At 44.3% G+C, this 14825-nt stretch overlaps 1 protein-coding gene across 1 annotated transcript in view; it reads right to left on the bottom strand.

Annotated features, from left to right (window-relative positions):
• Window positions 1–303: 303 nt before the first annotated feature.
• Window positions 304–14825, bottom strand: part of PXK (PX domain containing serine/threonine kinase like) — a 73598-nt gene continuing 59076 nt past the window's right edge. Inside the window, 6 exon segments of the mRNA XM_028517960.2 lie at window positions 304–1542; window positions 10861–10920; window positions 13561–13630; window positions 14079–14098; window positions 14101–14164; window positions 14694–14771. Of these exon segments, the coding sequence (XP_028373761.1) occupies window positions 1337–1542; window positions 10861–10920; window positions 13561–13630; window positions 14079–14098; window positions 14101–14164; window positions 14694–14771 (498 nt within the window). The 3' untranslated portion in view covers window positions 304–1336.

The following is a 14825-nucleotide window of genomic DNA, read 5'->3' as shown; positions in this document are numbered from 1 at the left end:
CCTTCAAAATCAAAGCAAAATTCATGTCAGGTGTTTTCCCATTGCCAAAAAACACGCCTCCTGTCATACACTGCCCTCTGCAGAAGCTGAAATGGAAAAGACAGGTTTAAATTGGTTACGGAAGCATACAAGTGGTGCAAGGCAGGAATGTCAGCTCTTATTAAGAGGGAAAATATGACATGTAAGAAAGATCAGATAGATGGGAAGAAAACTGTAGAAATACTGTGTGGATCTGGTCTTTGTTTACACATGTTACTACAAAAAATTCCCATTTGAAATCACAGCCAAGCTACAGACAACCTATTTTCTTGACATGGTTTATTTTAATAAAAAATACAGGTGAACATATTTATCACAGATTACATGAAACTAGAGACAATGACATTTTCTCTGCATAGTAACCAACACTGATGTGTGTATTTGAACTTTTAAATGGATTACTTGTAATCCTTTAAAGTGCAATTTATTTAAGGATTTAAGCAAGTCATAGGATAAAGGATCTTTCTAATAAATGAGTAACATTTAAAGATGATGTATTTGAATAAATCATCAAAAATCCTTCAAAAATCATAATTCTATAAATGCCAAACTTGTTTGTGTTGTAACAATAATTCCCCACAAACCACAAACTTAATTGCTGAGGAGTAATAAGATCTTGTAATTAGCAAGAGCATTTTCTGATGTTACCATTTTTTTGTTCGATACATTGTAACTGTAAGGAGCTAGATGAGTCCATTGTAGTTGCTTTAGCAGCCCTGAGTTCTATAACCACAACAGTATTCTGTTTGAGAAGAAAATGAAGAACTGGGTTGCTTCTCTGACTCAGTGATACAACTATGCTTTGGGCTACAGTGTTAATGTCTAAGTGAAATTAAGGTAGCAATTAAGGAAGTTAGAATCTAAGAGACAGCCAGAAAATGCTTTAGAGAAATAAACTATGAGAGGAATGTTTCTAGAAGCTTGACTGATGGGATAGGAAGGATTACAACACAGGCCATCTGCTGCTGTGACTATGTTGTCATTGTTTTTGTCCATTTCTTTCAATTGGTAGCAATATTGATTCTGATATGCTGCTTCCCCCAAAAGATGCCCATTAGAAGATGAACAACTCCTTTAAAATAGTAATAAAGGAGCAAACTATTCCTTTGCTCCTGATTTTAATCTACTTGAAGACTATTTCCCTCTTCAAAAGCTCCGTACATCAGCATCTGCAAAATAGTGTGTATCTCTATTGGCTCAGCAATTAACTCATCCAGGAGAGTCCTTCAGTGGTTGGAGGTGTGCAGGGAAAAAACAAAAACCAAAAAAACTTCCCTCCAAGTGTAAACATGAAGCTTTAGCCAATCTTAGGAGCACTGTGATCACAGGTTTCAGCTTTCCTCAAAGTTCCTTTTTGGAAATTCTGGATGGAGCTGAGTAAGGCCCCTCGGCTCACGCCATTCACAGCCTGGGGCTGGAGCTGTGTGGGCACCTCTGTGCTCAAAGGAGGCAAGGGAGCTGCTGGTGGCGGAGGTGGAGGAGGTGGAGGTAATGTGGAAATCCCTGTAGAGGAGAAAGTGGACAGTCAGCATCACTTCCCAACATCCAGTATGCATGCTACCGCTCAGTCCTGGGCAGGACAGACTGGGGAGGCTGCAAGTGGTTTCCCTCGGAACAACCAAGATGTTCAGTACTGTATGCTTTTTAAAATACTGAACAAGAAAGCTGGAAGCATCAAAGGGGAATTTCAAGTTTGCCATTTCTCCCAAAAAACAGTCACGTGAGGCAAGACTTAACAAATATCACAGATTACATGAAACTATACATATACATTCTCTCAACATAATTGAATGAGGCTTTAAGACCATTTCCAAATTTTAGTAATGGTACCCAAAGGAAAGTTCCATCAGCTACTTCAGCCAGGTCCTGGATAGCTCCACCTATTCCTGAGCTAGCAATTAAAGATAGACATCTGGATGCAGAGTTGGGCTACCCGAATATCAATTAATAATAAAGGATGAACAGTTCTTAGCTGCTGCAACACACACACACACATATTTGGAGGATGTGATTTAATATAAAATGAGAAATCAGTATTCTTGGCAAGGAACCTTGGCCTGCCAGGTTATGAGTTCGCCAGGGGCATCTGTCTCAAAAAAGCATCTTCTATTAGGATACATTAAAAAAATATAAAAAGCTAATAACTCTTCCATTGTAAAGTAGGGGGCAAAGGGCTTTCTCTCCCCAGCAATAGTATTCTCATGGAGGAGTTTTCCTCAAGCACCCTTCTTTCCACCGTGGCCCAATCCAGGAACAGAATGTAATTGCAGTAACCCTACATCTTTGCTGAAGCATCAGGAAAGACTGCAATTCTGAGCTCTACCTTAGTGGGCAAGGAGAAGGGAACTGGACAGGTGCCTATAGCTTCCCTTAGCTTCCAGGCACACAAACATTTGGCACTTGAACTCTGTAGTTCTGAATGAACGAATGAAAATAAACACTGAGTACAGAAAAAGCCCTACCTTAAGGAACCTGACTGTCAGTTAGTTGCCCCATTTCTCAGGAACCTTGCAGCTCTCAGTGACTCCCCCGACCTGTGTCTAGCCTTACCCTCTACCCCTTCCTAGGGCTACACAATGGAGATACTCTGCTAGACAAACTGCTACTAGGCTGTGGTGTTAACAAGTAAACATGCCAGTTGCCCTTGTGTTTATTTGGATGAGCAATTCAGGATCTTCAATAAAATACTTAGTTAAGTGCATGACAGGCAATTGTTAAAATCACGTTTCACAGAAAACCACTTACCTTTCTTTATATCTTTACCCAAACCTAAGGCAGCTGAAATTAAAGAATGACAGATACACATGCTCATGCTCTACAATCTTGGAATTCTCAAATGATGATATATCAATACAAACAAACATGAAAGACACAAATGAACAAAATGCAATTTCTATTGGTTCTATACAACAACAGCTAATGAATGAAGTTTGATTATGTTCTATGCCGAGGTGGAGGGTGGAAAAATGTCCCTGGCTTTATGGCACAGGGTTACAAAGATAAAAAGACTTTAAAACCCGAATGAGTGTTGAAGTGAGAAGAGCAGGGTGTGTGACACAGCATTCCTCTGAAGAGGGTTTTCAGAGTGACCAGTGAAATACCAGGGGAGGGAGGCTGCCTCTGAAGGCTCTTGAAGCTCAACTGCAGCACAGAGAGCCTGAAGGAGTGAGCAGGCACCAATGCCCCCCCACTCCCCATCCAATGACCAAAAAAGGGCAGCAGAATCTGGACTTGACATTCAGGGCCCCACATGTACAGAGGAGCATCGGCGTTTCTGCCTTCCATCTTTGTGCTTTGAGCCAGGCAGAAGAGTCCCTGTGAGTCGCAGATGAGAAGACAGGCTCTGGGCTGCAACAGCACTTGTGTCCTCAAGACAAGGAGCTGGCCATCCAGAGACAGGCACCCCTCTGGCCCAGGATTCTGGGAGGCTAGAAATGAGCCTCGGGGGCTGGATTTGAGTACAGGCTGCCATCTGGAACAAAACTGCTTGGCCTTCACAAGGAACCAAGCCTTGACTCATTACCAGGAGCTCAAAATTAGAATTGCAAATTTACTATCACAGCATTTGGGAATTGGGAGTGGTGTTCAGTAAATGGATCTTCATTTTCCAAGTAAAGGCTAGATTGTTACCACTTTCAATGAAACTCTTTGAATACACAGGTAGTATAAATAAATGGACTGTCCCAAGTGCCACAGGGTAACCTGTGTCTGTAAAGCACATAGGATGCTGAGGGCTGTGAGAAAGGAGAGGCTATCATCCAGGGGTATAGAGCAAGGTCACAAGGTCACCCTGATGTCCATTCATAGAGGGCCAGACCAATCCCAAAGGACCTGATGTCCCATGATGTCCACTTTCCTCACTGGGCCTGCGATAACAAGGGCAGATCTTGTTGCATATGCTTAGGACATGGGAACTCAGCTCGCTGGCTCAGAGAACTTGGGCGGGGGTGCAGGGGGGGGAGTGCAGGGGGGAGTGATGGGGGGAGGCAGGGGAGGACCAGGAGCCAGAAGGTCAGCAGTGGAGGAGGCAAGAGCACAGACTCCAAGACTCACAGTCTCTGGTGACAGGTCTATCCAATTTTGTTCTGCCTTTGTTTTGTTTTGTTTTGTCTTTTCTATGGTCCACAAGCTTTCTTTAAAGGTCACTGGGGCTTCAGCTACAACAGACTGGTAATGTGGGAAGGGGAGGAATGGTAACAAGGGCCAAACTCAGAGTTGGCCCCTTGGCCTGGGACAAACCTGAGAACAAACACTGGGTGTTCAATTTCCCCAGTTCCTCACATGTGAATCTGTTCCTCCCCAACAAGAGGCTTCTGCATGCCATTATCCCCAGGCCACAGACAAAACTGGTCAGTTTCCATGTCAGAGTGATTACTACCCAGATTCACACAGCTTTGAAAAATAGTGTTCTGCAACAATTCAGGATGAGAGATGCTCCAAAACAGTTTGTCTGCAATTATAACCTGGTCAGTCCTAATGTCTCTAATCTCATTTTCTCTTCAACAAAACCCCCAAGAGCCAACTATTTTTTTACCCTTCCCAAAATACCATCCACCAAACCAAATGGAAACCTGTGGTCTAGCTGGGGCCCTGGAACAGGCCACCAACTGCTGCACCAAGCACACAGGTTAGATCCAGGGAGGAACACCTTGCCAGAAACATCCTCACCAGCCTTATGGAAAGGACATCTCAGGGTCCCCTCTCCTGGGCCAACTTAGCAATCTACAGGAGTGTACATCTGAGTTCCTTTGTGGTCCACACAGAGAGGTGGGGAGGCCACAGGGCCACCAGACCAACAGCAGGCACTGCCTTCATCTTTTGCCTCAGACAGATGAGGAGACTGCACTCATGTCCCAGTTCAAGAATTACTAATGATGCTTAAAAAAGCATCATTAGTAATGATGTTTTTCCCTGTCATCAGTAATAAAAGCCAGTGAGTTGAAGAACCAACATTTCTGCAGCAACAGGACTCTAAAAGCTTGCTTAGTTTCCAAATTTAAAATATACCAAAATTCTATACAGTTGATCCTTAGGTTTTAGAGTTGTATTTCAAAACTAAAATCAGAGTGAAAATTTGAAAGTCATGATGAAAATGAAATGAATGTAAATGAAGTCACTTGGGTGCTTTTTAAAGATGCTGTATTTCATTTAAAAGTTCGGATAAGGAAATCGTGTCAAATCTGCTTTCCTATTTGTTGTTCACTTCAGTGACTAGATGTGCTAGGTCCCATTTCACATTCAGAAACAGAGCATCTTTAAAGTGAGAGAAATCAGTATAGCTTACTTTACCGAAAATTCACGTTCAAAATGGTGCATGCTCTACTGAAAACAGGAAAGAGAGAGAGAGAGGGAGAGAGAGAGGGAGAGAGGAAATAAGTCATTATTCGAATTTTAGTGTCATTTAATCAAATAGTAAGAGATAGTCAAATATAAGTCTGAATCACATGCTGATCATTCTCACAGCCACACTGGAAGATACTTAAGCACGAAATGCACTGGTTTATAAACACAGCTATGACACTTTTAGAACATGGCACACATACTAAACACTAATGTGGCACCAAGTCACTTTCTTCCTCAAGTTACTTGCTTTTCTTTTCCTGAGGCAGTTAGGTGTCATTTTTACTTATTTACAAGCACAACATTCACTTCGAAGACCCATGAGGGTTTTACCTCCCCTGAAACGTAGAGTGGGTACAGGAGTATTCTTAGTTCTACCACTAAATAGAACAGTTTATCAAGAGAGGAGAAAAATTAGAACTCATCACTTTTTCCCCAGCAAGTCTTCTATAGTCTAAAACAGCGGCAGGTCTTTCCAAAGTTAGGAGGAGCGAGAGCACAGGCAGGTCTAAGGTGGAGCTCCTGGGCAGGAGCGTGTGCCAGCCCCTCCCCTGGAGGCTGCTGGGGCTGCTGCTGACCTGGGCAGTGAATGGCATCACCTTATTTAAGGCTATAAAACCATAATAAAAAAAACAAAGGCAAACACTTTTCCTGTCTAGATATTCCAGGTGCAATGTGAAGTATAACACTTTCCCTGACAGTGAATTCAGTCCCTACTGAACCAGTCAGTCCGCCCACTGCCCAGAGGAAGTGAGGCCCACGTGGGGCAGGTCACAGGGCGTAGCTGGGAGGATGCTGGGGACACTGCCAAGCCCCACCCCCCACCCACACAAGCTGAGGGCTCGGGGAAGTAGCCCAGATATTTGGGCTTGGAAGGGGTGGGGAAGGCCATGTGAGGGAAGGGGGGCAGAAAGAGCTCACTGTTCAGAGAGGCAGCACAGGGCACACCTACCCATTCATCCCAAAGATGGCGACTGCTTTGTGTCTGTGTAGGTTTTGATAAAAATTCTTATGTCTACAGACATATAGGTTTTGAGCCTAAAGTGGGTTTCAGACTTTGATTTGGCACACAAATTCTGGAAACACCAACATTAAAAAAAAATGTCATCTGTTATTTTGCACATTTTTTATTCTGAAACCTCTGCCCTCTTACTCACATTTTTAGTCACTCTGTGCCTATAAGGCTCTGTTCTCCCTCCTCCAGTTCCTGCCAGGCTATGAAACTTCCCTCTCCAGTCATTCTTACAGACTGGGTTGTCTACAAAATGTCAGCTCTCTCTCTCCAAAATTATTGCTTAAAATTATAAACTGCAAGCAAGAAGGCTAGAATTCTCTTGCAGGGTATTATTAGCTTATACTTGACAGTACTTTAGTGCTTATAAAGCCTTGTCATGTGCATTATCTACCCAGTGAAGACCAGGATCTTTTACAAGACAGCTTTAAAGAACTACTTGTCCAAGGTCACAGCCGGAAAGTGGTGGAACTACAAACCAGGCCCGAGGTTTCTGACTCTGCTTTCAGGGTTCTTTTCCTGCTAAGCAAACACAGCATTTACCAGCACAGGTGCGGCAGTGCGCTCCAGAGAGCCGGCACTCAAGAAGCAGTGGTGGGGTAAATGAGCAAAGACAGGTTTGGTTTAATCCTGGCTCTAGCATCCCCCACTTGTGTGACCTTGGCCAAAGTCGCTTAGTCCCACCAGAGCCTCAGTTTCTCTGTCTGTAACGTGAAGCTCGGGTAGAATCCATCCTCCTCGCATAGGGAGGTATTCATGAGGGTCAAATGAAACAATGATAATACCTCACTTAGTGTTTAAAATAAGTGTTCAAAATGTGTTAAATATGATCACTAAAAACAAGAATCTAAGACATCCTGCTTACTTAAGCTTTCCCTAAATACTCTTTTTGCAAAACCTGTTTCAAAAAACAAAACAAAACACAATAGCAAGGGCTGCCTGCTCCCACAGGAAGGGTGGGCGGGAATATTGTGTGTGGGTAAATGGACAGCTTCTAAACGACTCACCTCTGTGAATTCAAAGTGTAAACACTAGTTGGTGACATTTACCATGAAAAAGTTAGTATAAAGAACTTTAAAGTTCTTGAAAGAGTGACCTTCCAGAGGCAGGAAACATAACCTTTAGCAGAAAACAAAGTGCTAGGAATGTCCTCACTGAAAAAGAGTTTAAGAGAATCCCACCCTACCTGACGGGAACGTCAGCAGACTTAGAGAAATGATATTTCTCCCTTCAAATTGGTAAGGACCTCAAGAAGAGGTCCCAGGGCAGGGAGGTACAATAAAACAAGAGTGGCCCCAGGACTTATACAAATGCTGGGAAGGGCTCATGAGATAAGACCACTTCACTTACAAACATCTGCAGCATTTGCCCCATCCTAAAAGTAACTGAGCTTAAGACCACCGTCAACTACCATGAATGTGCTCAAAATTGATTCTTTCAGGAAGAAAGGCAATGCTATAGAAATGAACCTGCCCACATCAATCTATTGCTGAGCAGACTGCCAAAGGCGGGGACCACAGAGTATGCTTGATTAGAAGGAACTGTGAGACAGCCTCCTCTAACTCCCACCCTCCCCACTTTTACAGAGGAGGTAAGTAAGACCCAGACATGGATAGTGTGACTCATTCAAGGTCTCCCTGTAACTTGATGTGCAAGGCCTTACTGTGGGCATGCATTGTTCTAACCTCATACTCACTGGATCCTCTTAATAACCTAATTAGGCAAGCACTATTATTATCCTCATTTACAAATAGGAAACCTGAAACACAGGGAGGTTTACTGTCTTGTCCAAGGTCCCAGAATTAGCAAGTGGTAGCTCTCGAGTTTAAGTTCCCAGGCCCAAGGTGTAATTCCCAAGAGCACCCAGATTGAGATGTGTTTGGGACGTCACCTTTATCAGGAATTCTTTTTTAATACTAGGCCTTGAAAATGAAGAATTTTTCTTCATTTCTTTTGAAAATTACATTTCATCATAAAACTGAAAGACACTCTCTTGATTTAGTTTCCAGATAGACCATAAAGTTGGCCTAGAAGTTAAGACATAATTGGAGTAAATGTGATTCCAACAGCAAGATGGGCAGCGCACAGAGGCAGCAAGAAAGATGAGCCCAATGAGAAGTCTGGCCTCTAGTCCTGGGAGGAAAGACCCATCTAAGCAAGGGCTGATGGGCCAGAAGTTGCCACCCCTGGGCTGAGTCTGCTCTCGCCCAGCAGAGGCCTTGAAGACAGAACAAGTGCAAGCAAATCCTCCCACAGGATGCACTGAACACCTGCCATGGTATAGTAGCAAGAGGGTGACCACCTGATGCCTTGCATAGAACAGAAGCTCGAGATGTTACTTGTTGGTGGAGTAGTTTTTCAGGTTGACTCTCTATTTAAGAAGGGGAACTATTGGGCAAAAAATTTCCTCTGGCTAGACCCTGAAAAAAGCATGTGCTTAAATTGTGTCTATCATTTTGGTGCTCCCAATGGGCTCCGGGAATGTGACTCCATGCCAGCAGAGGCCTTGTCTGCCTGTTCATCTCTGTCACACAGGGCTAAGCACAGTGCCTGGCCCCCTGCAGGCTCTCAATAAATGCATCTTGAGTAACTGAATGAATAAATTCACTGTGGGTGCCCCATATAGGGCCTCATATGGTAAGTTTACAGGCAAGCGCTACTTATCATTTTTATGACATGCATTACAATAAATGCCCAGCAGAGGTCAGAGCAGATTCTTTGGGGGCTGAATTGATAACTTCATCAAGAAAACATTAAAGGAGACAAAGGAAAGAAGGAGCCAATATTTGCTGGGAACATCTCATCTCTGCCAGGTTTTGTGCTTGAGGCCTCACATATGTTTTCCCTCTGAATTCTTATGACTCTCCTTTAAGAGACAGTATCATGTTCACAGTCATGCCTCCCACTGTCCCCACTCCAGGAGGTCTTCCCAACATGACTCTAATGACAAGATTCCTCTTTTCCTTCTCCTCTCATTCTAAAAGTTACCTCATCTAAAACTGATATTTATGAGATAGCTCCCATTCAAATCACAGGTAATTAGAAGATTAACAACAACAACAATCCACATAGATTGTGAATTCCTCAAGGCATTTAAAAATAAGAACTAGCATTAACTTCCCAGGACCACATATAATGCATGTGATGAGTGCTCTATACTACTAGGCAGACAGCTCACTTGTTAAAGGGGGTTATGAAGTCTCACTATTAATTCCCTCTAATTTCCTTAACATGTCTAAGTGGTGAGAAATTAATAACCTGTCTCCTAGAAAATTGGTCAATATGACCTGGGCAGTAGATCCCCAGAAATTTCTGATCAGCCCATATAGGTGACCTCTACAAAAGACAAAGAAGTCTATTTTCTGTCTTGATCAATATTTGCGGACTTTCTTGTAAAAATCTGCTGACAAAGTCAGACAGGGAAAAGGACATCATCCCCATGAGCTGGGTACTCTGCTACTCAAAATAGTGCTGGCTCCAGCATGCTCTGCAGCATGCCACCAGGAGGAGCCATCCTCAGCTAGCAAGGAGACACCCACCAGCCAGAAATAAGTTGTTCAAACTAGTCTCCTTTATATTTGCTTGTCAGTTTTTTGTGTGTGTGACTTTTTTTTTTTGGAAGGTCAGTTAGAAGCATTTGAGAGATGTCGGGCAATGATGCACTTGATGGATCCTGGGTGCCATCTTAAACCTTAATGCTTATGATACTGTCAGCTCATACATCAGCCCCAGCCAGTGACTCTCCTTCAGACAGCTGCAACAACTTCCAAGCACAGCGACAAGTTGAGTGGCAGAACATCTGGTTCATTTAAGAGCACAGGAAATACTGGTACTCCATTGCTTTTATGGGACTTACAAAATGGTAGGAGATATGAGTTCAAAACAAAAGAAGGAAAGATAGAATTATGAGGTCACACCACAGAATCAGAGATTATTTTATAAGTATTCCCTGAGATAAATATTTTCTACATTTTTCAAACAGAACTCATAGCATCTGATTTAATTCACAAAGGTAAAACAAAGGCTAGTCACAGAAGAATATTCAGATGATTAAATGCACTGCAGAGCAGAACAGAACACAAAGAGCTATTGGGAAATCAGAGACTGGGGGGCTAGTTCACTCCCACACATAGGCATCTCACCAGTTTTGCTCTGTGACAAAACGGACATGACAACTGGGTTCCCTGAGGAGAGAGCTCAGGCAGGACAGGCCCTGGGCAGCAGTGTGATTGTTGTGTTCACCGGAGCATGTACCCAGACAAGCTCTGATCTGAGGAGCCCTGCATGAGGCTCTTTGGCAGAGAGAATGAGCCAGGGGTAGAGGGTAGTTAGTGACCCTGAAACCAACAATTCCATTTCTGTGAAACCCAAGTTTATAAATCCTAAGCCAAGGTGAGAAGAGAAAGCCCTGCTCCTCCTCCCATTGGTAGACAGCAGGAGGAGGCAGGCTACTTGCCTCCATCACTCACCTGCTGTAGAGGGTGGAGTTGGCGATGACGGGGATGTGAGAGGTGAGCTGGCTCCAGATCCTGCTAAGAGAAAACACAGAAACACTCATGGGGACCAAAAGAAGACATCTGGAATTTGTCCCGAGCTGGGCCCCACCATTGGCTTGGTATGTAGACCTTGTGGTAAAAGTTGACGAGGAACAAAGAATTTAGGGACTGGACCAATGACCACAGGCTTCCACTCCAGGACAGGGTAAGGGGTTAAGGTTTGGCTGCTCCCTACAGTTTATCTGATACTGGCTTTGAGAAATGTATGGCTTATGCAATTGGCTACAGTACCTCTCCCTGACACAACCACTGTCCCTGGGTGATGAATGACAAATGACAGTGTCACAGCTGTACAGGGGACAGAGAGGAGCCGAGCAGTCCAAAGGAAGTGAGAGTTCCCCACACCATCTACCTAGCGGTGCTCTATGTAGAAGTTCCATTTTATCAGCAGGTACATTCAATAAGATAGGGCCAGCCTATTCAGTTTGTGGATTTCCTAGGCCTTTTCTTACCTAAAATTCAATACATACCCTTATTTACATTAAAAGAATGTACATATTCCCATATGTTGACATGCATTTTCTGGACCTAGTCACCTGGTTATATTTCAAATATTTCCAAGTTCTCAGCATCTCCCCAGTGCTCAGAAATCCCCAGAATATATCCTGCTGGCCTAACATGGAAGTTGCCCAATGGGTAGGCAGAAGTTCCTACAATAAGCCCCCTGCCCCACACAGAGGTCCTATCGAGGTGTTAATCACAGCCCCGGGGATGGCTGTGATTGTGCCCCTGAGAAACCACTGTCTGTTCTGGGGAAGCCTCCAACCACTTCCTCACCCACTGCCCACAGGACATGTGGACATGGACATGGCACGAAGAGAAATGCCTAATTCAACCATCCCACCCTCCAATTGAATGAATACCTTTCCACTGTTTGTAATATCCTTTCACCTCCCTATATGAGGCATTTTACTGGTAATGGAGGTAAAACTCAACCCCATCCTGTTTTTATACTGCTTGGCAGTGCTAACATAGATTTTAATGGGGAGAAGACTAAACTTGTGATTCCAGTGGAATCTGGAGATGATCAACTGCTACTTTGTTTTCCTAAACTCCATGAGGGCACCCCTCATGGGTGCCATCTGGCTGCATCTGGCACAGAGCCTTGTAGGCAGGCAGTTGCCTCAGGAAGGTGGGAAACACAGAGGCAGGCTTTCTCTGCTTTGTAAAGAATCAGCGGCTGGACAGAATGACTGCTAGTCAGACATGCTGGTTAGAGACATGAGTCTCAGCCTAATGACAACAATGACTGGCCCTTGTCTATCTCATCAACCACAGAGAAAAGAGGCCTCCAGCATCCTCCAGCTCTCCTCTCTCAGCCTCCACATCCATGGAGCCTGCCTGGGTCCTCACTGGGACCTCCATGGCCTGGCCTCCCCTCCTTCTCTTCCCTTCTAGCTCCCCCTGAGCCCTTCTCTGGCCTAGACTCTGCAGGCAGCAGTGTTAGCATGACTCTCACAGGCTTTGTGGAGCCTACACTCTTCTCCCAACCCTTCTGGCTCCCAGCTTCGCCCACACCATCTGCATGCTTTGACTAGTCCACCTTGTGCACCACTCCCTGTTTTTCCTAGTACCCCCAGCAGAGGTCCTCCTCCCTGACTTCACCGAGAAGACCCTAGGAAGGCAGGAACTGTGAGCGCCCTCAATATCCTCCCTTCCTTAAGCTTTTAAATACCTCCAACTCTTCACCTGCCCTCTGGGCTCCTGCCTCCAGGGAAAGATAGATGAGCTTCCTCCAAGACTGAGACTGACAGCTGGGCTGTTGATGCTGAGCCCTTGGCCTTCTCTTTGGGCCCCTCAACCCATCACTCCCTCTTTTGCATCTTCAGCTTCTTCCTCCCTGCAAGGTCCTTTCCATGCCTAAAGGCATATGCAGCTATTCCTGAACCTAAAAAAACTCTCCCCATCCCTTGCTATCCAGGGCTAAACCAAAGCTGCCTGGTTGGAATGAACCCTCCCCTCCTCCACGTGGAACTCTCCTTCACAGACTCATACAGAATAAGAACTAGAAGGTCTCAAGAGGTCATTCAATCTGGCCCTGATTTCCAAAGATGGGAACATTAAGGCCCGAAGCCAGCTGGGTGAGGGACAGCCAGGAATGGCAGTGATGACTGCCAACTTGGGACAGTGCTCTCTGTGCCATCTTGGACCTTCTGAAATGATGCTTTTTTGCCATCCCTACACACTATTGAGTCCTTTCCTTTACATGGAAGGGCACATTCTCCCATCATGTGGTGACTGGAGCAGAGGACAAGATTTAGGGCCACTTCTGTTCATGTAGGCTCCACTGAAAAACAGGATGCCTTGAATTTTAAGCTGGGTTGGTTTTTGTTGCATAGATAATGCTCATCTTTGGTTGATTGAGTCCTACCATTAGTGAAGAGGCTGGCTCACCCAATAACCTCTAAGGTCCCTTCCAGCTCCTGTGTCCTGTGAGCCATGAATGCTATTGTAATCCTTCATTAGGGACAGAATTCTTTGTTTTCCACATTGGTTACCACACTCTACAACTCTGGCTACCAGAATCCAAGACCTCTTGACCAACTACAGCCTCCTGGTCCTAGAATTTGGATGCTGGGGCCAGTTACTCCACTGCGGTCTATAACCAGTTACCTGAATTATTGGAGTTGCTATATTTTGCTGGGTGTTCTTCATTATTTTCAATAGCAGATCGTTTTGACTTCTTTAAAAATAAAAAGAGAGAGGGGAAAAGAAAGGAGTAAATACAGTGATGCTGAGAGTTAGAATAAAAATATTTTCTAGGCGTAAGATTAAGCTATCCACACACAAGGTCGAATCTGGCCTTATAACTTAATACAGTGAAGAAGTCACAAGCCAAAACCAAAGGGAAAATAAAACCAACCATGTCGACTATTATCCCGGGCCAATCACTCCCCCAGTTACATCAGGCCATAATCAGCCCAGCAAGCCAGGAAACTATATGGTCCATTTGTTTCCTGGTATTATGTAGCTCCCTTTTAGAAGCTGCAAACCAGTCATCTGCAAATAGTTTCGGCTTTCAAGGAGACATAGCACAAAATCTGTCATCAATGAAATGTGCACCGAGAACTCTCTATGTGGAATCTAGAACTTTTTTACACACTGAGAATTCAGACAGACAGCAGTCTTACCTTTCGAGCTAAAATCTTCTCTTTTTTCTTTCTTCTTCAGATCCATGGTGAGACTGAGCTCTTGTCAGTCTTCGATGCTGGTGAATCTGTAAGAGAACACAATTCATCACAAATGTGAGCATAGCCTACACTAATGAAAATCTAACATGTTTTGCCAAATCAAATTGTTTGGATGTAAAATATTTCCCTGCTCAGCCTGTGTGTCTTCAAGGTCAAGGTTTGGATGTCTGGGAGAAGACTATGCCCAAGGGTGAAGACCCTTCTTGCCTCCCCCAGTTCCTTCCTGCCTCTTTCTCTTACCGAAGGTGAGTGTGGTCCCCAGCACCTTTGGAGCACAAACCTCGTGTGCCCACCATGACCCAGCCTCCCCTGGTCATAAAGGATCACCACCCTTTATAGACCTGGTTTTTTCCCCAACAGGCTGAGCTCCTTAAGGGAAAGACAGGGAAGGATTCAGCAGCTTCATGGCATTGAGCCTGGAGCCTGGTTCAGAACAAGTATGCAAAAAATGTTTGTGGAATGAACAATCAGTTAAAAGTAAATCACCATGAATTCCAGGCAGAGGACAGCAACACTAAAAGATCAAAGGGCAATGAGGAACTACAGGCAATTTACCTGTTTCTGCTCTTCAATTAGTCTCTTTTCTATACATTCTTTGGCAATTTTCAATGCTTCTTTTAACTTTGTGGGGATCTGAAAGAGGAGAAAGTACATAATCTATTGAGAAAAATGGCTGAAGCTTCTCCC

Source organism: Phyllostomus discolor, chromosome 7 (genome assembly GCF_004126475.2).
Source record: "Phyllostomus discolor isolate MPI-MPIP mPhyDis1 chromosome 7, mPhyDis1.pri.v3, whole genome shotgun sequence".
NCBI lineage: Eukaryota > Metazoa > Chordata > Mammalia > Chiroptera > Phyllostomidae > Phyllostomus > Phyllostomus discolor.
This window is presented reverse-complemented; position numbering and strand designations above follow the sequence as displayed.